Source organism: Pogoniulus pusillus, chromosome 41 (assembly GCF_015220805.1).
Source record: "Pogoniulus pusillus isolate bPogPus1 chromosome 41, bPogPus1.pri, whole genome shotgun sequence".
NCBI lineage: Eukaryota > Metazoa > Chordata > Aves > Piciformes > Lybiidae > Pogoniulus > Pogoniulus pusillus.
The window spans coordinates 6,272,016-6,295,043 of record NC_087304.1 but is presented as its reverse complement, the minus strand read 5'-3'; the positions used below and the strand labels follow the sequence as shown (position 1 = coordinate 6,295,043).

The window sequence follows — 23,028 nt, the reverse complement described above, 5'->3', positions numbered from 1 at the left end:
AGCTGCTCCACACCAAGAACCTTCCACATTTCCTTTCATCTTTTTGCCAACCCTGCTAAGCTGCCACTGGCTCAAGGCTGCTCAAGGCACTGAACACCTCCAGGGAAGAGCTCCCAGACAGCACTGAGGACAAGGAGGGAGAAGGAGCAAGGGACTGAGCTGCTCCTGCTGGCAAGTGAAGGATTCTTAAGCTCCAAAAGCACTGAGTCTGGCTGCAGACAAAGATTAAAGAGCTAATCACAGCCATGGCTGCCCCCCTGAGCTGCAGGCAGCCTTGTATGGGTAAGGGCACAGGGGCTGAGGCCTCACTAACACTCAGCACAGCACTTAGGAGCAGCTTGCAAGAAATGAAGCAGGACCTAAATGGAACCACAGAGTGAGAGGGGTTGGAAGGACCTTTGGAGCTCGAAGGGGCTGCAGAAGAGCTGGGGAAGGACTTTGGATAAGGGCTGGGAGTACCAGGAGGAGGAGAATGGCTTTGAGCTGGGAGAGGAGGAAGAAACTGCTGAGAGGGAGGGTGAGGAGAGCCTGGCACAGGTTTGCCCAGGGAGGTTGTGGAGCACAGAATGGGATCATAGATCCCTGGAGGTGTTCAAGGGCCTCATCCAGGCTGGCAAAGCTCCTTGGGATCACCAAGTCCAACCTAGAACCCTGCTCTACAAGACTCACCTTAAACCACCTCCCCAAGCACCACATCCAAACCACTCTGACACACATCCCAGGCTGGGGGCTCCACCTCATCCCAACACCTCCAGGGCCAGGGACTCCTCCACCTCATCCCAACACCTCCAGGGCCAGGGACTCCTCCACCTCATCCCAACACCTCCAGGGCCAGGGACTCCTCCACCTCATCCCAACACCTCCAGGGCCAGGGACTCCTCCACCTCATCCCAACACCTCCAGGGCCAGGGACTCCTCCACCCCACATTTTCTGCCTTACAGCCAGGCCAAGCCCTCCCCTGCCACGAAGCAGCAGATAAAGCACAGAGGAGACCCAAGAGAAAAGCAGAAGGTGACAAACTCAGGGAGCTGAACTCAGCCCTGGTTTACAAACCCCCATCCACAACCCCACCTCGGTGCTGTGGAGCAGGTGGGGCTCTGAGCCAGAAACCACCTCCCCACCCCCTGCAGTGCCTGGGCTGCTCTGCTTTAATAAAGCAACCCTTAATGACAGCAGGCAGACATTCCCAGACTGCTCCAGGCAGGAACAGAGCTCCCAGAGAGTTCACTTCGGGACATGGGAGCAAGGCTGTGGTTCTGGCAGCAGCAAACCCTCCAACCCCTACCTTAACTGCAAGGGAGTCTGGAAAATTTGACTCCAAAGGAGACAACCTCCTGCAGCAGAAGCTCCTGGTGGAGCTGAAGGTAGGGGGGCAAGGGTGGGAAGAGGCACTCAGGCCTTCAGCAGAGCAGCAGGGAACATTTCCTTACACATTAACCAGGAGCTGAGCTGACTGCTCCTGAACTTGAGCCAGGGAAGCTCCAGCACAGCTTCACAGCCTGCACTGGGTGGGAAGGGACCCTCAAAGGTCATCTTGTCCAACCCCCCCCTGCAGGCAGCAGGGACACCTCTGCTAAGGTCTGCCCTGGAGGCCTGTGTCTAGCCCTGGAGCCCTCAGCACAGGAGGGACATGGACCTGATGGGGCAGGTCCAGAGAGAGGCACAAAGGTTAGCAGGAGGCTGGAGCAGCTCTGCTACAAGGCCAGGCTGGGGGTGCTCAGCCTGGGGGAGAGAAGGCTGCAGGGAGACCTCAGAGCTGCCTGAAGGGGCTACAAGAAGGCTGCAGAGGAACTGTTCCCAAAGGCCTGCAGGGACAGGACCAGAGGCAGTGGCTTGGAATGAGAGCAGAGCAGATTGAGACTGCATGAGGGGAACAAAGTTGTGCACCAGGAGGCTGCTGGAACAGGTTGCCCAGGGAGGGAGTTGAGGTCTCATGGCTGTTGGTGTTCAAGATGAAGCTCAGCAAGGCTCTGAGCAACCTGCACCAGTGGAGGATGTCTCTGCTGAGGGCAGAGGGCTTGGACTGGATGACCTCTGGAGGTCACTTCCAACCCAACCCATTCTGTGGTCTCCACCTAGAGCCCCAGCACTGGGATTTGGGTCAATTCCCCTGCTGTGCCAGCTGGGGAAGGGCAGAACCAGACAACTGACAGGGCTGGAAGGCACCACAGGGCTCAGCCAGTGCCAAACCCCTGCCACAGACAGGGACACCTCACACCAGGTCAGGCTGTGCACAGCCTCATCCAGCCTGGCCTCAAACACCTCCAGGGATGAGGCTTTCACCACCTCCCTGGGCAGCCCCTGCCAGGCTCTCATCACCCTCATGCTGAACAACTTCTTCCCCACATCCAGGCTGACTCTGCCCATTCCCAGCTCTGTTCCACTCCCCCCAGCCCTATCACCACCTGACAGCCTAAAAAGTCCCTCCCCAGCTCTCCTGTAGCCCTCTTCAGACACTGCAAGGCCACAAGAAGGTCTCCTTGGAGCCTTCTCCTCTGCAGCCTGAGCAGCCCCAACTCTCTCAGTCTGTCTCCACAGCAGAGCTGCTGCAGCCCTCTGAAGGCAAACTGCAGAGCTCCCTGCCAGGAGGTCTGGTACAGGATGTGAAACATCTCACAGCTGAGCTCAGAAACTCAAACAGAAACAAGAGCCCAGGCCAGGTCTCCACACTCAGCACACCCCAGCTGAAGACACCAGACCAGGCTCCTCTCAGCACCTCCCCAGCTTCTCCCCTCTCAGTGTGAGATAAAGCCTGGCAAAGGGTTTGGGTTGGCTGCAGGAGGCTCCCCCTGCCCAGCAGATAAACAAGGCTCTGGTGAGGGTTGGCTCCAGCAAGCCCAGGCCAGCAGCAAGGTGCTGCCAGCAGAGCCTCAGGAGAAGGGAAAGCTTCCTCCACCTGCTCCAACACCCAGAGCTGCTCCATGCCTAATTAGTGAGTTCCTTGTGTCCTAATCAGCCTGCAACTGGCACTGGGAAAGCTTCCAAGCACAGGTCTTGAGTCACTCTAATAAACAAAGAGGTGGACAACCTTTGGCCCCGTTTCACAGCTGTGGAAAGCAACTCAAAAGGTCCTCAAGTGGTCCCTCGAAAGGTCCCAAACTGCTCCCCAAAAAGGGGATCCCCCAAAGTGCTCCACAACCTCCCTGGGCAACCTGTGCCAGTCTCTCACCACCCTCACTGCAAAGAACTTCTGCCTAACATCCAACCTGGTCCTGAACACCTCCAGGGAGGTTGTGGAGCACAGAAGCACAGAATGGGATCAAAGATCCATCACACAACCTCCCTGGGCAACCTGTGCCAGGGTCTCCCCAACCCTCACTGCCAACAATTTCCTTCTCAGCCTCAGTCTCCCCTCCTGAAGCTTCACTCCAGTCCCTCTCATTCTGTCACTCCAAGCTCCTGCAAGAAAAGTCCCTTCCTGGCTTGCAGCCCCTTCAGCTACTGCAAAGCCACTCTAATGTCTCCTTGGAGTCTTCTCCAGCCTCAACAACCCCCAACTCTCCAACACCTGAGGCTGAGGAAACACCTCCCCCAGCCACGCTGTTAGCAGAGCTTCAGCAGGCAAACCCTGCCCCGGTTTAACCCTTCAGAGCCCAGCAACCTTCACTCACTTTTTCACATTGGCCTCCCCGTTGGGAATCCTGCGAAGCTTCTTCTTCTTCAGGATCTTCACAGCTCTCCTACAGAGGGTTTCAGAGTCCAACATCTCCTTGACTTTGCCATAAGAGCCTTCTCCAAGTAAATCTCCCATCAGGTATTTGCCAATCAGCTTGGCCCTTTTCCTCCGGGGTTGGTAGATGACCTCGGTGGAGTCGATGCGATGGATGAAGGTGTCCATGCCCACAGACATCAGCTCCCCCTCTGCAAACATCCCCAGCTGCTGGGGCTCCTGCAGATCCATCCTGGATTAAAGTTCCTTAACCTGCTTTGTGTTTGGTTTGGTTGTTTTGTTTTGAGCTCTCCTCAAGCTCTCAAAGGTTTAATCCTGTTTGTTAATTTCCAACACTCCCTTTTACTCCTTCTCGGCAAGAAGTAGCCAGAAGATTGTCCAAACATGAAGAAAAAACAACCCCAGGCAGACAACCCAAAAAAACCAACCCCAAACAACCCCAAAAGAACCTAATAAAAACCGACCCCAAACAGACAACCAAGGAAAAAACCCAAACAGCCAAAAAGGAACCCAAAAGAAAACCTCCCAAACAACCCAAAATGACCAAAAAAGAACCCAATAAAAACCAACCTCAGACAGACAACAAAAAAAGAACCCAATAAAGACCAACCCCAATCAGACAACCAAGAAAGAACTCCCAAACAACCCTAAACAGCCCAAAAAGAGCTCAATAAAGACCAACCCCAAACAGACAACCAAGAAAACCTCCAAACAACCCAAATAGGATCCCAATGAAAACCAACCTCAGACAACCAAAAAGGGACCCAATGAAAACCAACCTCAGACAACCAAAAAGGGACCCAATGAAAACCAACCTCAGACAATCAAAAGGGGACCCAATGAAAACCAACCTCAGACAACCAGAAAAGAACTCCCAAACAACCCTAAACAACCAAAAAAGAGCCCCAAAGAATCCTAAACAACCAAAAAGGAACCCAATAAAGACCAACCCCAAACAGACAACCCAAAAGGAACCCCAAAGAACACTAAAAAACAAAAAAAAACCAAAAAGACAATAAAAACCAACCCCAAACAACCAAAAGAACCCAATAAAAACCAACCCCAATCAAAAAAAACCAACTTAAGTCAAGCAAAAAATAAACTCAGTCCAACCAGACAACCAAAAACCCTCCAGGAGCTAAGAGAAACCAACCCAAACAGCCAACAAAACCCCCAAACAGGCAACAAAAAACCCTAACCAACAAAAAACCCTCAAATGAAAAACTCAAGACAACAAAAAAACCCTCAAAGAGCAACACCACAACCCCAAACCAACACAAAACACTAAACAAATAAAGACCTCAACCAACAAAAAACCCCAAAAGCACTCAAAGAACAACCAAAAAACCTCCAAACAACCAACAAAAAACCCTGAAGAACTAAAAAACTCAAATAAAAAACTCAAAATGACCCAAAAAAAACCCCAAATGACCCCAAAAATAACCAAATCTAACCCAACAAACCCCCAAATAAGCCTTCAGCAACAAAAAACTCCAAACAAAAAGCCTCAAACAAAAGTCTGAACCAACAAAAAAACACTCAAGTAGAAAGCTCAAACAACAACACCCAAAGAAAAACTCAATAACAACAAAAACAACCTAAGTAACAAAAGAAATGTCCCAAAAAAACTTAAACAAGGGAAAAAACCAAATAAAAACTCAAATAGCAACAAAAAAACTAACAAAAAGAAATGCCAAAAAAAACCTCAAACAAAAACTCCAAACAAAAAAAAGCACAAACCAAAGAAAAAACCCAAAAGCAACCAAAAAAGCCAAGAAAAAAAAGCCTTAAACAATTAAAAACCCCCAAACAAAAAACCTTCACCAACAAAACCCCCAAACAACCAAGAAAATACCCCAAAATCTAAACAGAAAAAGCCAAATGAAAAACTCAACCAAGCAAAAAAAAACAAACAAGAAAAGCTCAAACAAGACAAAAAACCAAATGAAAAACTCAACCAAAAAATCTCAAACAAGAAAAGCTCAAACAAGAAAACAAAACAAACCCCAAACCCAACCAAAAAACCTCAAGCAACCAAAAAAACCCCAAACTTAACCCCCAAAAGACCACAAAAATCAAACCAAGCAAAATAAAACCAAGAAAAGGTCAAGCAACAAAAAAATGCAACTAAAAAAAATCAACAAAAAACCCCAAAGAAAACTTCAAAGAACCCAACCAAAAAAGAAGCAACAGAAAAAAAACTATCCAAAAAACCCTAAACAATCAAAAAAAATCCAAGAAAACTTCAAAAGACACAAAAAACCTAAAAACAAACAAACAAAAAAAATCAACCAAAAGCCACAACCAAAAGTTTAAATAACAAAAATCCAATGAAAATTAAAGCTAAAGAAAACAAACAAAAAAGCACAAAAAAATTAAACAAAACAAAAAAACACAAAAATCCACACAAAAAAACCAAAAACCCCACAAAAAAAAAAATCACAAAGACACCAAAAAACAACAAAAAAACCCCCACAGAACCCCCACCAAAAATCACAAAAAACCCACCAAAAAAACCCCACCAAAAAAACCCCACCAAAAAAACCCCACCAAAAAAGAACAAAAACCACAAAAAACCACAAAAAACCCAATAAAAACCTGAAAAAAAATTTAAAAACTAAACAAAAAAATCCACAACAAAAACTAAATCAAAAACACAGAAAAAAACCCAACGAAAACAAAACTAAAAAAAAAAAAACAACAAAAAATCCACCAAAAAAACCCAAAGCAACAAAAAACCCCCAAAAAGTCAACAAAAAAAAACCTCAACAAAAAAAACCTCAACAAAAAAAAACCTCAACAAAAAAACTCAACAAAAAAAAACCTCAACAAAAAAACTCAACAACAAAAAACCTCTAAACAAAAACTCAACAACAAAAAACCTCTAAACAAAAACTCAACAACAAAAAACCTCTAAACAAAAACTCAACAACAAAAAACCTCTAAACAAAAACTCAACAACAAAAAACCTCTAAACAAAAACTCAACAACAAAAAACCTCTAAACAAAAACTCAACAACAAAAAACCTCTAAACAAAAACTCAACAACAAAAAACCTCTAAACAAAAACTCAACAACAAAAAACCTCTAAACAAAAACTCAACAACAAAAAACCTCTAAACAAAAACTCAACAACAAAAAACCTCTAAACAAAAACTCAACAACAAAAAACCTCTAAACAAAAACTCAACAACAAAAAACCTCTAAACAAAAACTCAACAACAAAAAACCTCTAAACAAAAACTCAACAACAAAAAACCTCTAAACAAAAACTCAACAACAAAAAACCTCTAAACAAAAACTCAACAACAAAAAACCTCTAAACAAAAACTCAACAACAAAAAACCTCTAAACAAAAACTCAACAACAAAAAACCTCTAAACAAAAACTCAACAACAAAAAACCCTAAACAAAAACTCAACTAAAAAAAAAAACCTAAACAAAAACTCAACCACAAAAAACCTCTAAACAAAAACTCAACAACAACAAAAAAACCCCAAACAAAAACTCAACAACAAAAAACCCCAAAAAAAACTCAACAACAAAAAACCTCTAAACAAAAACTCAACAAAAAACAACTAAACCCAAAAAACCCTAAACAAAAAAACCCCAAACCAGAAAACTTACTAAAAAACCCTAAAAAACTCCAATCCAAGAAACCTTCAAACAAAAAACCCAAAGAAGAAAACCTCGAACAACAAAAAACCAACAACAAAACCCAACAACAACAAGAAGCAACAAAAATCCAACCAAAAAAAAACCTCAAACCCTCACCCAACAAAAAACCCAACCAATAAAAAGCGACCAAAAACCCACCCAAAAAACCCAACAAACAAAACCAACTCCAAACCCACCCAAAAAACCCCAACCCCAAAACCCCAAAGCAGCAAACCTCAACCAAGCACACACAAAAAAAATCAACCCCAAACAACAACAACAAAAAATCAAACAACTAAAAACCTCCAAACAAACCAACCCCAAACCCTAAGCAGTGACCCAAACCCTCCCCCCCCCGAGCCCCAACCCAGCCCAAGGCAGAGCAGCGCCGAAGCCGAGCCCGGAGCTCTGCGCCGCTGCCGGCCCCGGGGGATGCTGCAGGTCCCCGGCCTGGCTGCGGGCAGTGTCCGTGCGGGCTGCGATGGAAGCGCCGAGGCAGGAGGGGAAGGAGTCGGAGCCTGCACCCAGCGCGCACCGCTTGGGACTTCGCTTCCCGCCCGGGCCCCGCCGCCGAGGGTTCGTTTCGAGTCAGCCTGGCCTTGAGCTCGGCCCAGTTCGGTTCCCCGGCGCTAGGTCATCCTCCGGGGCTTTAGGCCCCCGCACGAACGCAGACGATCTCCGAGTCCCTTTCGTGGCTTTCCATTCCTAGCGGGGCACAGGCAGCGGCTCCGGCGCGGGGGAGGTGCGGGGCGGGGGTCGGCAGGGGTCTGCCCTGGCTGTCCTCACCCTCCGGCTACCGGCTCCGGGCTCCTGCCGCGGGCGGCGGGGCCGGCTCGGTTGCTTTGCCGTTGGGGCCGGGGCGCTGCCGTTCGGTGCTTTTCAGCCGTTCGGGAGCTGGAACCAAGTTTCTTTGAAGGAGTTTTCGGGAGCAATCCTAACGCCTACAAAAGTTTGAGGCCTTCGGTGCCTAGCACGACCTGCCAGGGGCATCCTTCAGGCGCCGGGGTTCCGCCTGGCACATGATGTGTCAGCAGCCCTGCTCCCGCTGCCAGCCGGTGCCAAGGCAGACCCTGCCCCCGAGCCGTCGGGACCCACCTTTCAACCGGGAAGGCTCGGGAGGAAGCAATGCGCTCAGCCCAGGCCCCAGCACACCTCACTCGGCTGCCGAGGAAGGAAGGTCACGGAGGCTGTGCCAGCCCCGCCCGGGCACGGCCGCCCGCGGCCCCCCCCCCGCCCGCAGCCCCTTCGCCCCCGGCCACAGGTGTCGGTCCGGGTCGGGAGGGGAGGCGGCGGCGCCGCAGGGGAACGCAGGCAGGGAGTGAACGGGGGGGGGGGAGGGGGGGAAACACTTTGAAGTGCGACCGAGCCAGCGACAGAACCCAGCGAGGAGAGCCCGCCCCGGGGGGAGGGAGGGGGCAGCCGAGCGCCGGTTCCGCCCCGGCCGCAGCCGAGCTCCGCACTCCCGCAGCAGGCCGGGGACAGCCCGCCCGGGCCGGGCCTTTCCCCTGCGGGCCGGGAACGAGCCCAACAGCCACCTCCGGGCGCTCCCTCAGCCCCCAGGCCCCCGCGCCTGGCCGTCGAGTTGGGGGAGGGGGGCGGGCAGCCTCGTCCCCCCTCCCCTCCACCAGGCTACGGGAACCGGGCCGGGACCCGGCGCCGCACTCCCCACCGCGTTCCCTCTCGCCTCAGGGGCAGCCCCACCGGCCGCTGCCGCCGCTCTGCCACCGCGGCCCCGCTCCGGCCCCCCCGCCGCGGCCCCGTTACCGCCGCCGCAGCGCGCACGCCGCCGCCATTTTGTTTACCTCCCGCCCCCGCCCGGCCCCGCCGCGCTCCCGCCGCTGCCCCCCCGGCCCCGCCCCGCGCCCCGCCCCGGCGCCCAACGCGCGCTCCCATTGGCCCCGCGCCGGACACGCCCCAACCGGCTCGCCCAGTGATTGGCTGCGAAGGCAGCACGGAGGGGGCGGAGACGGGCGCCAGGCTTTCTCTTCCGGTTGGCTCCCGGGCGGTTGCGACCCGCCCCACCCACTCTGGCGGGCGACGGAGCTCTGTGATAGGCTACGGGGGCTGCCTGTCAGCGGCGGGGGCGGGACCGGCGCGGCGGGCGGAGGCGGCGCCGGCGCTATGGAGGCGGCAGCGGAGCCCTGCCCCAGCGGGCCCGGCCCTGCCCTGCCCGCGCCTGGCGCCCTCAGGGCTCGGTGCCGGCCCCAGTGCTGTGGAACATCTTTGTCAGCCGCGTGGACAGAGGAATCGGTGCAGCCTCAGCAAGTCCGCAGCTGGCACCGAGCCGGGAGGAGCCGGGAAGGGAGCACCGGCTGCGTGCGAGCAGGGCCTGAGCGCTCCTGACTCAGAGCCCTGTCTCGGGAACCTCTTCTCCTCGGGACGCTTAACGCTAAAGTTAAGGAGATTCACAGAGTGCCAGGGGCTGGAAGGGACCTGCAGAGCTCAGCCAGTCCGACCTCTGCCCGAGCAGGAGCAGCCAGAGCAGATCCCACAGGAACACATCCAGGTGGGTTTGGGACATCTGCAGAGAGGGAGACTCCACAGCCCCCCCCGGGCAGCCTGTGCCAGGCTCTGGCACCCTCACAGGGACAAAATTCCTCCTCATGGTTCAATGAAACTTCTGCCTCAGCTTCCACCACTGCCCCTTGGCCTGGAACTGGCATCATAGAATCATAGACTTAGGGTTGGAAGGGAGCACAAGGAGCAGGCAGTGCCAACCCCTGCCATGCCCAGGGACACCCTACCCTAGAGCAGGCTGCACACAGCCTCAGCCAGCCTGGCCTCAAACACCTCCAGCCATGGGGCCTCAACCCCCTCCCTGGGCAACCCCTGCCAGGCTCTCACCACTCTCCTGCTCAACAACTTCCTCCTCACCTCCAGCCTCACTCTCCCCACCTCCAGCTCTGCTCCATTCCCCCCACTCCTGGCACTCCCTGACAGTCTCAAAAGTCCCTCCCCAGCTTTTTTGGAGCCCCCTTCAGATCCTGGCAGGCCACAAGAAGGTCACCTGGGAGCCTCCTCTGCTCCAGCCTGCACAGCCCCAACTCTTTCAGTCTGTGCTGCCAAGAGGATGCTCAGTGAGCTGCAGCAGCTCTGCTGTGTGCATCCTCCTGGCCCTGCTCTGGACACTCTCCAGCATCTCCACAGCCCTCTTGTCCCAGGGGCTCCAGAACTGGATGCAGTACTCCAGGTGGGGTCTCAGCAGAGCAGAGCAGAGCAGAGGAGAATCCCCTCCCTGGCCCTGCTGGCCACACTGCTGCTGCTGCAGCCCAGGCTCTGGTTGCTCTCTGGGCTGCAGGTGCACAGCCAGCAGAGCCTGGCTCCAGCCTCCTGCCACTCACCCTGCACATACTGATAACCAGGGCTGAGGTCACCTCTCAGGCTCCTCTCCCCCAGGCTCCCACCCTCCCTGCCAGACCACACTTCTCTGGCTGCTTCTTTCCCCTGCCAAAGCCTGCCGAGGGCTCCAGCACAGCTCGGATGCTTTGGAGAGTCCCAGCGTGCCCCGAGATAACAACAAATAAAGGGTGGGGAAGGAACCAGAGGAGGGCTTTTATCTGCGCCCCTGGAGGCTGGCAGCAGCGCTGGGGACGCTGCAGCAGCCTCTGAGCCGAAGCCAGCTCGGGGCTGGCAGCTGGCAGCTGTTTTGTCTCTGCTGTGTGCTGTCAGCACCGGCGCCGAAGTCTCCTGTTCCCGATAAAGCACTGGGGACAGGGAAAGGGCTCCCATGGAGCCAGACACATACCCCCCGGGCAATGCTTCCTGCCCACCCCCAGCAGCACAGCAGCCTCCTGCTGCTGCTGCTGGGAAAGCCCAGAGGCGTTTAGGGTCGTTTGGATGTGGTGCTTAGGGAGGTGCTTTAAAGGGAATCCTAGGATCAGGCAGGGCTGGAAGGGACCGCAGGGATCAGGCAGTGCCAGCCCCTGCCATGGGCAGGGACACCTCACACCAGGTCAGGCTGTGCACAGCCTCATCCAGCCTGGCCTCAGACACCTCCAGTGTCTGAAGGGGGCTCCAAAAAAGCTGAGGAGGGACTTCTGAGGCTGTCAGGGAGTGACAGGACTGGGAGGGATGGAGCAAAGCTGGAGGTGGGGAGAGTGAGGCTGGAGGTGAGGAGGAAGTTGTTGAGCAGGAGAGTGGTGAGAGCCTGGCAGGGGCTGCCCAGGGAGGTGGTTGAGGCCCCATGGCTGGAGGTGTTTGAGGCCAGGCTGGCTGAGGCTGTGTGCAGCCTGCTCTAGGGTAGGGTGTCCCTGGGCATGGCAGGGGTTGGCACTGGCTGCACAGGCAGCTGCAGGCAGCAATGAGCTCTGCCCTGAGCCTCCTCTGCTGCAGGCTGCACCCCCCCAGCTCCCTCAGCCTCTCCTCACAGGGCTGTGCTCCAGGCCCCTCACCAGCCTTGCTGCCCTGCTCTGGGCACCTGCCAGCACCTCAACATCTCTCTGCAATTCAGGAGCCCAGAACTGGACACAGCACTCCAGGGGTGTCCTGAGCAGTGCTGAGCACAGGGGCACAAGAACCTCCCTTGTCCTGCTGCCCACACTGCTCCTGAGCCAGCCCAAGGATGCCATTGGCTCTGCTGCCCACCTGGGCACTGCTGCCTCCTCTGCAGCTCCTCTCTGCCAGCACCCCCAGGGCCCTCTCTGCCTGCCTGCTCTCAGCCACTCTGGCCCCAGCCTGGAGCTGCTTGGGGTTGTTGTGGCCAAAGTGCAGAACCTGCCCTTGGCCTTGTTCAGTCTCATCCCCTTGGCCTCTGCCCACCCATGCAGCCTGGCCAGGTCCCTCTGCAGGGCTCTGCTCCCCTCCAGCAGCTCCACAGCTGCTCCTAGCTTGGTGTCATCTGCAAACTCACTGCTGCTGGACTCAGTCCCCTGCTCCAGACCACCAATAAAGAGATTGTCCCTGCACACATCCAGCTGTGTCCCTGCACACATCCAGCTCTGTCCCAGCACACATCCAGCTGTGTCCCTGCACACATCCAGCAGTGTCCCTGCACACATCCAGCTGTGTCCCAGCATACATCCAGCAGTGTCCCTGCACACATCCAGCTGTGTCCCAGCACACATCCAGCAGTGTCCCTGCACACATCCAGCTGTGTCCCTGCACACATCCAGCTCTGTCCCTGCACACATCCAGCTGTGTCCCAGCATACATCCAGCTGTGTCCCAGCACACATCCAGCTGTGTCCCAGCACACATCCAGCAGTGTCCCAGCACATTTCTCCACCTCAGGATCCCCACAGTGGGTCCCTAGGGGCACAGCTCTGCCCTGGATCTCATCCCAGCTCTGGTTGCTGCTTTGGGCTGTCCAGGCCTGAAACATCAGGAAAAGGCAGGGAAGGCTCCAAGGGCTGCTGAGCCACTCCAGAGGGGGAGCACAGGGACAGATTCCCCCTCCCAGTCGCCCCCCCCCGGCTCCAGTGCTGCCTCCCTGCTGCTCTCCCTCCTCTAGCACCCAGCCACGTCTGATTTACGTTGGTCTTGGCACCAAGTCCAGAGTGCTGGAAAGCAATCACCCAAATTCTGGTAAGTGCTGTGCTTCCCCCCCGGGAGGGCCCAGATTCCCAGCACAGCAGGGCAGGATCGATTGGAAACCTTCCACGGCACAGACACCAGGGCAGGAGGCAGCTCCCGGCAGCCTCACTCCGCTCCCTGCCAGTCCTGCTGCTGCCCCCCCGCGACAGACCGGCAGGAAAAGGAGCTCCTGAGAGGTGAAATCCTGCAGGAGTGGGCAGCTGGAGCAGGGCAGGATGGAGGCTTCACTGCCAGGGTCCCCCCAGCACACAGGGGATGCCCTCCCCAGGCACCCTGGGGGGTTCCAGCACTGTGCCCCACAAGGGGCTTGTGGCAGCATCAGCCTTGGCCAAGTGTCTGCAGCTGCATCCTCACCCCCCAGAGCCCTGAGCCACCCAGACCTCATGGCATGTGGGTGGGTGGCACAGAGCATGGCCACCGCTGCCCCCTCACCCCCTCCTCCAGACAGGGCACAGCTCAGCACCCTCGGCCACGGCCCCACATTGCCAGGGGGGCAAGGAAGGGTCTGCCCAAACGGGAGATGCTTTTACACAACTCCCACCCCAGGAAGGTCCCTGCTGGCTCCTGTCCTGCCTCCTGGCACGGTTCAGCTCCAGCAGCAGCAGCAGCAGCAGCAGGGCAGCCTGGGGGCTGGCAGTCTGTGCCCACAGCCACCTCTGCCCGAGGCCGTGGGGGTGCGTGGGGGCAGCCGTGGGCAGGGCTCCTCACCCCAGGGAAAGTCCGGGGATTTCCAGGCTGCAGGGAAAACAGGAACCAGCTGCGTGTGACAGCAGCCAGGGCTCAGCCCAAGCACAGCCACAGCTGCTCCACAGCAGGCACAGGAGCAGAGCCCTAAAGCTGCAACCTCTGACCCCCACTGGATGGGCACTGAGTGCCCCCCAAGGAGCCAGCTGCCTGGGCAGGGCACTTCGGGGGAACCGAAGCTCCACCTTGAGTGCTGTGCCCAGCTCTGGGCTCCTCCATTGCAGAGAGATGCTGAGGTGCTGGGAGGTGCCCAGAGCAGGGCAGCAAGGCTGGGGAGGGGGCACAGAGCCCTGTGAGGAGAGGCTGAGGGAGCTGGGGGGGTGCAGCCTGGCACAGAGCAGGCTCAGGGCAGAGCTGATTGCTGCCTGCAGCTGCCTGCAGGGAGGCTGTAGCCAGGTGGGGTTGGGCTCTGCTGCCAGGCAGCCAGGGCCAGAAGGGGACCCAGGCTGAAGCTGTGCCAGGGCAGGGTCAGGCTGGAGCTGAGGAAGAGGTTCTGCAGGGGGAGAGCCTGGCACAGGTTCGGCTCAGGGAGGTGTTCAGGACCAGGCTGGACCCGTTCCAGCCTCCCTGCAGCTCCCCACACCGATCCCGGCACAGCCTGGCGGTCCTCCTTCCCACCTTGTCCCCAATCCCCCCGCGCCCCGTCCCGTTCCCCTTCCCCCTATCCCGTTCGCCCCCAGTCCCGGATCCTCCCCGTCCCCATCCCCCTCTCTGTCGCTCTTCCAGTTCCCTCCACGTCTCGGTTCTCCACCCTGCCCCGGTGCCGGTTCCCCCCTGTGCCGGTTCCTAGCCCTGGCCTCGTCCCCCCCGTGCCGTCTCCCGCTCCCGGTGCCGCCTCCCCCCACTCCCGGTGCCTCCCCCCGCTCCCGGTGCCGCTCCCGGTGCCTCTCCCCGCTCCCGGTGCCGCCTCCCCCTGCTCCCGCTGTCGCTCCCGGTGCCTCCCCTCGCTCCCGGTGCCGCTCCCGGTGCCGCTCCCGGTGCCCCCCCCCCCCCCCGCTGCCGGTGCCGGTGCCTCCCCCCGCTCCCGGTGCCTCCCCCTGCTCCCGGTGCCGCTCCCGGTGCCTCCCCCCGCTCCCAGCTCCCCGCTCCCGGTGCCGCTCCCGGTGCCTCCCCTCGCTCCCCGCTCCCGGTGCCTCCCCCCGCTCCCGGGGCCCCCCCCCGCTCCCCGCCCACTTCCTCCCGGCACTCCGCGGCCCCCCCAAGATGGCGCCGGTGCGGAACCCGGAAGTGCGGAGCGGCGGCGGCGGCCGCGGGGCGGGAGCCTGAGCCCCCCGGGACGCAGGTAAGTGCCGCCCGCCGCCGCCGCGGCTGCGCCTCGCTGCCTGCGCCGCCTCGCTCCGGGGCCGAGGGCTCGCAGCCGTGGGCCGCCGCCGCCCCCCGCCCCGTCCCGGTGCGCTCAGCGGGCGGAGGAGCCCCGCTCCGTGCGGCCGGGCCTGGCTGAGGGGTCCCCGGGCGCAGCACCCCCCCCCGCCCCGGGCCGCGCAGGCTGCGGGGATGGCGGCGGGAGCCGGGGGCAGCCCCCCGGGGAAGCCGGAAAGCAGCCGGTGCGGCGGCGGCGAGCTCCAGCCCCCCCGGGCGGGGCGGGTCGGGAGGGCTCCGCCGCCGGTGTGGGTCGCTGGGGTGGCCCCGCGGGGCCCGGGGTGTTGCCGCGGGACGGTCGCTGCCCGCCGAGGTCTGTCCCGTTGGGTTCGGAAGAGTCTTTCCGTGTGTCGCCACCGCTGCTAACGGAACCCCGGGACGGGCCGGAGGTGCTGCGGGGGTGAGGCTCATCGTGTGCCGGTCCCGGGACTGCTCCTGCCGGTCCCGCTTCTAAAGCAACGAATCTTTATCGCTCCTCCCGAGGGGGCTCCGCTCCTCCCGGGGGGGTCCCGCTCCTTCCGTAGGGGTCCGCTCCTCCCGGGGGGGGGTCCCGCTCCTCCCGGGGAGGTTCTGTTCCTTCCGTAGGGGTCCCGCTCCTCCCGGAGGGGGGGGGGGTGTCCCGCTCCTCCCGGGGGGGGGGTCCCGCTCCTCCCGGGTGGGGGGTCCCGCTCCTCCCGGGTGGGGGGTCCCGCTCCTCCCGGGTGGGGGGTCCCGCTCCTCCCGGGGGGGGGTCCCGCTCCTCCCGAGGAGGTTCCATTTCTCCCGAAGGGATCCCGCTCCTCCCGTAGGGTCCCGCTCCTCCCGGGGGCTCTGTTCCCGCAGCAGCCGCAGCTGTAGGTGACCAAAGCCACAACCTTTTTCTTCCACCCTCCTCCTCCTCCTCCTCCAGCCGCTTGGCACCGGAGCGCCGCGGGGCCGGGCACGGGAACCCGCCGCGGGTTAAGCCCTCTGCTGCCGAGGCTCTGCCCGCTGCGGTCAGGCTCTGCCGAGCCTCTTGGGCAGCCTCTGGAGGCAAAGCTGCGCTTAGCTCCGGTGCTTCTTAGCCGTGCTCGGTGCTCGACGCGGTGGGATCCGGGCGGAGAGGGCTTGGGAAGCTCCCGAACCTCGGCACCGCTCTGAGGTGGTCCCGGGGAGGTTGTGGCTGCTGTCTCCTTAGGGGGGGTTGAGTTGGCAGAGGGGAGAGTGGAACTGGAAAGGGCTCTTTAAAGGGAGGGTGGGGAGAGGCTGGCACAGGTTGAGGGGTGGGGAGAGCCTGGCACAGGTTTGCCCAGGGAGGTTGTGGAGCACAGAAGCACCGAATGGGATCACAGATCCCATTCGGTGCTTCTGTGCTCCACAACCTCCCTGGAGATGTCCAGCACCAGGCAGTGGGCAAAGGAGAAGTCACCACAGTGAGGGTTAGAGGGGAGCTGAGGAGGAAGTTCTGCAGTGTGAGGATGAGACTGGCACAGGTTTGCCCAGGGAGGTTGTGGAGCACAGAAGCACGGAATGGGATTGAAGACTCCCCCCCTGCAGTCCTGGGGGCAGCTCTGCAGCCCCCAGCACAAGCAGCACATGGAAGTGATGGAGCCAGCCCAGAGGAGGGCACCAAGATGCTGAGAGGGCTGCAGCAGCTCTGCTCTGAGCACAGGTTGAGAGAGTTGGGGCTGTGCAGGCTGGAGAGGAGAAGGCTTGGAGGGGACCTTGGAGTGGCCTTACAGGAGCTGGAGGGGGCTGCAGGAGGGCTGGGGAGGGACTATTGAGAAGGGCTTGGAATGAGAGGAGGAGGAGGAGGAATGGGTTTGAAGTGGCAGAGGGGAGCTTGAAAGTGGATGTGAGGAAGAAGGGAGGGTGGTGAGAGCCTGGCAGAGGTTTGCCCAGGGAGGTTGTGGAGCACAGAAGCAGAGAATGGGATCAAAGATCACATTGGGTCCTTCTGTGCTCCACAACCTCCCTGCAGATGCTTAGCACCAGGTTGGATGAGACCTCTGAGTGACCTCTTCTAGTGGGAGCTGTCCCTGCCTGTGGAAGTGGGTTTGGAGCTGGCTGAGCTTTCAGCTCCCTTCCAAACCTAACCCATTCTATGGCTTGGGACTCCCCTTCCAGCTGCCTCCACTCGCAGGTTAAGTGGGGCTGGCTTTTTGCAGAGCCAGTTCTGCAGGTTCAGCACTGCCATCCTGCAGCCTGTCAGGGTGGGTTTGGTTTTTCCCCCCCTCCCCAACCCCTTTCCTTTGTGTGGTTAAATCAGTGGGCAGGGGAAAGCTCAGCAGGACCCCCACGGGGCTGTTTGAGTGCTGTGGTGTGGTTGGAAACCTTTGAGTCGTAGAATCAAGCAGGTTGGTAGAGAGCTCCAAGCTCCTCCAGCCCAACCGAGCCCCCAGCCCTGAGCAGTTAAGCAGCCCCCAGGGCAGAGAGATGAAAGCAGCTGCGGAGGACAGGGAAGGGACCATGCAGAGGTTTCCTTGCTCACTGCTGCAGTGGAGGATCACAGAGTGGAAGTGACCTCTGGAGATGAGTCCAGGGTCACACAGGGCACAGCCAGGAGGGTTTCCAGTGGCTGCAGAGAGGGAGAGCTCAGCACCTCCCTGGGCAGCCTGCTGCAGGGCTGCAGCCCCCTCCAGTTACAGAAGTTCCTCCTCACATGGAGTTGTGATGCTCAAGTTTGTGCCTGTTGCTCCTGGTGCTGTCACTGGAGGCAGCCTGGTGCCATCCTGCTGGCAGTGATTCTCCACAGGCAGAGAACCAGAGAGCCAGGCAGGCTGGCAGAGAGCTCCGAGCTCAAACAGCCCAACCCAGCCCTGCCCAACTACCCAGCCTGTGGCACTCAGTGCCCAGCCAGGCTTGGCTTCAACACCTCCAGCCGTGGGCACCACCTGGCAGCCAGGGCCAGAAGGAGGGGACCCAGGCTCAAGCTGTGCCAGGGCAGGTTGAGGCTGGATGCTAGGAGGAAGTAGTGCCCAGATAGAGTGGCACTGGAAAGGGCTGCCCAGGCTGCAGATCCCATTCTGTGCTTCTGTCATCCACAACCTCCCTGCAGGTGTTCCAGGCCAGGCTGGATGAGGCTTTAAGTGCCCTGGGGCTGGTGGGAACTGTCCCTGGATGATCTCTGAGCTCCTTCCCAACCTGACCCATTCTATGGACATAAAAATCCACTTCCCCCCTGTCTGCTTCCCCTCCCGAGGGTTTTGCCTCTCCTTGGGGCCATCCTGCTGCTGCTGGATTTGAGGTCAGCTGCAGGAGGGGCTGCAGCAGTGCCCTCGGTGCAGCAGTGCCCACAGGCAGTGTGTTCTGGCACTTCAGAGCCCCCTGACAGCTCCTGCTGAGTCCCACCTGGGGAGTTCCATGAGCCTGAGCCCACAGCTCTTAACTTCCCCCCAGGAATCAGTGTTCTGCTCCCTGCAGCTTCCTCCCAGGCTTCACCTTGCTCAGGATCTTCCATCCTCAGCCTGGGCAGGAGAAGGCTCTCAGGTGACCTTCTTGTGGCCTTGCAGGATCTTAAAGGGGCTACAGGAGAGCTGGGAAGGGACTTTTTTGGCTGTCAGGTAGGGATAGGACTGGAGGGAATGGAACAAAGCTGGGAATGGGCAGAGTCAGCCTGGAGGTGAGGAAGAAGTTCTCCAGCATGAGGGTGGTGAGAGCCTGGCAGGGGCTGCCCAGGGAGGTGGTGGAAGCCTCATCCCTGGAGGTGTTTGAGGCCAGGCTGGCTGAGGCTGTGCACAGCCTGACCTGGTGTGAGGTGTCCCTGTTTGTGGCAGGGGTTGGCACTGCCTGATCCTTGTGGTCCCTTCCAGCCCTGACTGCTCCTGTGGCTCTCTGCCCCTAGCCCTCAGCCACACTCTCCTGAGCCCAGAGCACTTCATGCTCTGCCTCTGACCAGAGCCTGTCTCCTGCACAGCTCATCCCAGGAACTTCTTGCAGCTGAGGCTGGCAGCAGGTGGAGTTTGTGCTCTGTGACCTGCCTGATCCTCTGATTCTCTGGTCCTGATTCCTGCACTAGGAACATCCTTTCCCTGGAAGCTCTCCTGGCCTCCCTTCGCTGCTGCTGCTCTCTGCTCTCTCCACCCACCACATCCTCCCCCACTCACTAATCCCCACCGGATCCCCTCGGGTAATCCCTGCCAGCTGCAGAACAAAAGCAGCAGGCCCCAGCGCTGTGTTCTGTCCCTGGGCAGCCATGGGACCTGCTGCCCTGCCAGCCCTGCCAGCCCTGCCAGCCCTGCCCCTGGCAGGCAGCAGCTGCTCCCCTCGCAGGGGCTGGGTCCTAAAGCAGAGCTGCCCACGGGTGTGTTCTGCTGTGGAACGCGAAGGGGGTGCCTGGGGGCTGTGTTTGCTGGCTGGAGGAGGAGCACTTGGGGCTGTCAGCTGGGGACAGAGGCCCCAAAGGCAGCGCTGGTTGCTGGCAGCCCAGAGGCAGCTGAGGTCTGAGCTGCAGCCAGAGCAGGGAGAGCAGCAGCACAGGGAGGGGATTCTGCCTCTCTGCTCTGACCTCACCTGCAGCCCAAGGAGGGATTCAGCACAAGGACCTGGAGCTGCTGGGGAGGGTCCAGAGGAGGCAACCAGGATGCTGAGAGGGCTGCAGAAGCTCTGCTGTGGGCACAGGCTGGCAGAGTTGGGGCTGTGCAGCCTGGGGAAGGCTCCAGGGAGAGCTCAGAGCTGTGTTTCAATATCTGATGGAGACCTCCAGGAGAGCTGGGGAGGGACTTGTGCCAAGGGTTGGCAGTGCCAGGAGGAGGGACAATGAGGTGGAAAGGAGGAAGAAATGATTGAGAGGGAGGGTGGGGAGAGGCTGGCACAGGTTTGCCCAGGGAGGTTGTGGAGCACAGAATGGGAACTATGATCTATGATCCCATTCTGTGCTTCTGTGCTCCACAACCTCCCTGGCAAACCTCTGCCAGGCTCTCACCACCCTCCCTTCTTCCTCACATCTACTTTCAAGCTCCCCTCTGCCACTTCAAACCCATTCCTCCTCCTCCTCCTCCTCCTCCTCCTCCTCCTCCTCCTCCTCCTCCTCCTCCTCCTCCTCCTCCGGGCTGCACTCACACTGCAGGCTCCTGCTGAGCTTTTCCCCACCCCAGACCCCCAGGTCCTGTTCCTCAGAGCTGCTTCAGCTCCTGTTGAGCTTTTCCCCTGGGCCTGTTCCCCAGGGCTGCTCTCAGCCGTTCCCCACCCAGCCTGGAGCTGTGCTTGGGCTTGCTCAGGTCACAGTCTCCCACCAGCAGCCCAGCACCGCCGTGGCCCCAGGTGCCATGGGCACAGGTTGCTGCACCCCCTGCAGGGATCTGAGCCTTTCCCTTCCCCTCTCTCCATCTGCCCTGTCCGAAGGAATAGAGGCCAGGAGAAGCACCAGGGAGGCACTGGGAGGCAGTTTGGCTCCCGAGGCTCCTGGTGGCTGCTCAGGGTGCCCTGAGCCAGGTTCCCATTTCTTTGCCCACTCTGATGTCAGCTGAGTTCTACAGAATCCCCTCCCGTGGCTGGCAGCAGCTGTGAGTGGAGTGGGGCTGGGGCAGGAGGCTTGGCACTGCCTTCCTGCTCCCTGCCCGTGGGTGGCAGAAGGACCTGGACCCGATGGCTGAGAGCTCCGTGGGCTGCCCAGCGCCTGGGGGGTGCTGAGCTGCAGGTTCGGCTCTGCCTCCCCGCGGGGTGCAGCACTTCAGGGCAGCCCAGCCGGGGCTGAGGCACAGCTGCAGCAAGTGCCCACATCTGCTGGGCTCCCCTGGGCTGTCCTCAGCTCCGCGGGGTGGCAGAGCCCCATCTGCCCGGGGGCACCTGCTGGGGCTGTGCCAGCTGCTGCTGGGGGGCACCTGCTGGGGCTGTGCCAGCTGCTGCTGGGGGGCACCTGCTGGGGCTGTGCCAGCTGCTGCTGGGGGGCACCTGCTGGGGCTGTGCCAGCTGCTGCTGGGGGGGACCTGCTGGGGCTGTGCCAGCTGCTGCTGGGGGGGGGATCTGCTGGGGCTGTGCCAGCTGCTGCTGGGGGGGATCTGCTGGGGCTGTGCCAGCTGCTGCTGGGGGGGTATCTGCTGGGGCTGTGCCAGCTGCTGCTGGGGGGGATCTGCTGGGGCTGTGCCAGCTGCTGGCTGTGTGTAGCTGCAGGCTCTGGTGCCTGCCTGCCGCTCAGGTTCTCTCTCCTGCGCAGGGCAGCAGGCAGGTCCCAGCCTGGGCTCTGTGCTGCTCTCTCTCGGCAGTGCCTGCCTGGGGGGAGGGCAAAGGTAGCACCGAAGCTAAATCTGCTTTTCTTTCCCCTCTCTGTCCTGTTGCAGCCCAGGAGATGGTGCAGGGTGAAGAGCACAGCTGAAGAGCCTCCCAGCGCTGCTGCCCCCAGCGCTTCATGCAGCAGCAGGCCACAGCTGATGCCCTCAGCTCAGCCTGCCATGGAGGGGGGGCACAACTATCCCCAGCACCAGCACCAGCAGCCTGGCAGTGCCCTCTACAGCTTCCCGGGGCTGTGCTCCCAGCTTGCCTTGCCAGCCGTGGAGGTGAGAGGCCCTGAGCAGGGCGCTGCAGCCTGGCGGCCCCGGGAGTGCCCCGCAGGAGGTACAGGAGCTGCCAGCCAGAGCTGCTGCCTGGCAGTGCTCACCCTGCCTGGGGGCCCAGAGGTTCTGCTGCTGCAGCCACAGGAACACTTCCACTGTCACTGAGCTCCCTCAGGACTTTGCTCTCCAGCCCAGGAGCAGCTTCGGGGTGGAACTACAGAGTCAGGGGGGCTGGGAAGAGGCCTCTGAGCTGCTTAGCTGCACCCAGAGCCAGACTCTTCCTGCAGAGCTCAGCACACCCAGAGGTCACAGAGCACAAACTCCACCTGCTGCCAGCCTCAGCTGCAGAGAAGTTCCTGGGATGAGCTGTGCAGGAGACAGGCTCTGGTCAGAGGCAGAGCATGAAGTGCTCTGGGCTCAGGAGAGTGTGGCTGAGGGCTTGGGGCAGAGAGCCACAGAAGCAGTCAGGGCTGGAAGGGACCACAAGGCTCAGGCAGTGCCAACCCCTGCCATGCCCAGGGACACCTCACACCAGGTCAGGCTGTGCACAGCCTCATCCAGCCTGGCCTCAAACACCTCCAGGGATGAGGCTTCCACCACCTCCCTGGGCAGCCCCTGCCAGGCTCTCACCACCCTCATGCTGGAGAACTTCTTCCTCACCTCCAGGCTGACTCTGCCCATTCCCAGCTTTGTTCCATTCCCCCCAGTCCTGTCACTCCCTGACAGCCTAAAAAGTCCCTCCCCAGCTCTCCTGTAGCCCCTTTAAGATCCTGCAAGGCCACAAGAAGGTCTCCTGGGAGCCTTCTCCTGCCCAGGCTGCACAGCCCCAACTGCTTCAGGCTCTGCTCCCAGCAGAGCAGCTCCAGGCCTCTGCTCACCCTCCTGGCCCTTCTCTGGACACCTTCCAGCACCTCCACATCCCTCTTGGCCCAGGGGCTCCAAAGCTGCAGCTGGGCTCTCAGCAGTGCCCCTGGGCTCTCAGCAGTGCCCACACTGCCCTGGCTGCAGGTGGGGCTCTGCCACCCAGCAGAGCTGAGGGCAGCCCAGGGGAGCCCAGCAGATGTGGGCACTTGCTCCAGCTGTGCCTCAGCCCTGGCTGGGCTGTTCTGAAGTGCCTGCACTCAGCACTCACAGCCTAGAGGAGAGCTGCCAGAGCCCTGCCAAGCTGAGCCTTGCAGCTGAGCAGGGCAGGGGACTCCTCCTCCTGCCTTGGGAGAGGAGCTGGCTTGTTCCTGCAGCTGTCTCCTTCTGGCTGCTGAGCTCTCCCCCAGCAGGGTGCAGAGGTTCCAGAGAGGCTTTTGCAGCATGATTCAGGCCTGAGGTATCCTTGCTTGGGCAGCAGGAAGTGATCTGTGCCTGAGCAGGGAGCTGCTGAGGGGTTTGCATGGTGGCACTGGTGTGTGCCAGCTTCCTGCTGCTGCTGCTGGGGGCCCTGCAGGAAGGTGGGGGACAGAGGGAGGAGCATGGGTGGGGTCCTCACCTCCACCAGCTCCTGGCAAGGTCGGTGGCTTGGTGCTGAGTGGCTGCAGAGCCTGAGCCCTTTGATCCCATTGGGTGCTTCTGTGCTCCACAACCTCCCTGGAGATGCTCAGCACCAGGTTGGATGAGGCCCTGAGC

At 59.1% G+C, this 23,028-nt stretch overlaps 2 protein-coding genes and 1 long non-coding RNA gene across 6 annotated transcripts in view; 1 reads left to right on the top strand and 2 right to left on the bottom strand.

Moving 5' to 3' along the window:
• The window catches only part of STK11 (serine/threonine kinase 11), a 37,936-nt gene extending 31,960 nt beyond the window's left edge, over positions 1–5,976 (bottom strand). Inside the window, exon 1 of one of the 2 annotated variants that reach the window (XM_064174957.1) lies at positions 3,613–5,976. In XM_064174957.1, coding sequence (XP_064031027.1) covers positions 3,613–3,902 — 290 coding nt within the window. In that variant the 5' untranslated portion in view covers positions 3,903–5,976. The remainder of the gene's footprint in view (positions 1–3,612) is intronic. The other variant, XM_064174956.1, reaches the window with a different exon arrangement.
• A 1,966-nt stretch (positions 5,977–7,942) lies between these two features.
• Positions 7,943–9,091, bottom strand: LOC135192279 (uncharacterized). The gene is made up of 2 exons (XR_010308957.1): positions 8,424–9,091; positions 7,943–8,269 (listed from the first exon to the last, which is right to left on the bottom strand). It is a non-coding gene; the product is annotated as an uncharacterized LOC135192279 (long non-coding RNA).
• A 440-nt stretch (positions 9,092–9,531) lies between these two features.
• SBNO2 (strawberry notch homolog 2) overlaps positions 9,532–23,028 on the top strand; it is a 65,689-nt gene continuing 52,192 nt past the window's right edge. The window contains exons 1-2 of one of the 3 annotated variants that reach the window (XM_064174762.1): positions 9,532–9,834; positions 21,199–21,414. In XM_064174762.1, coding sequence (XP_064030832.1) covers positions 21,289–21,414 — 126 coding nt within the window. In that variant the 5' untranslated portion in view covers positions 9,532–9,834; positions 21,199–21,288. Of the gene's footprint in view, positions 9,835–14,765; positions 14,886–15,032; positions 15,363–21,198; positions 21,415–23,028 lie in introns of those variants that run through there. The other 2 variants (XM_064174765.1, XM_064174763.1) reach the window with 2 other exon arrangements.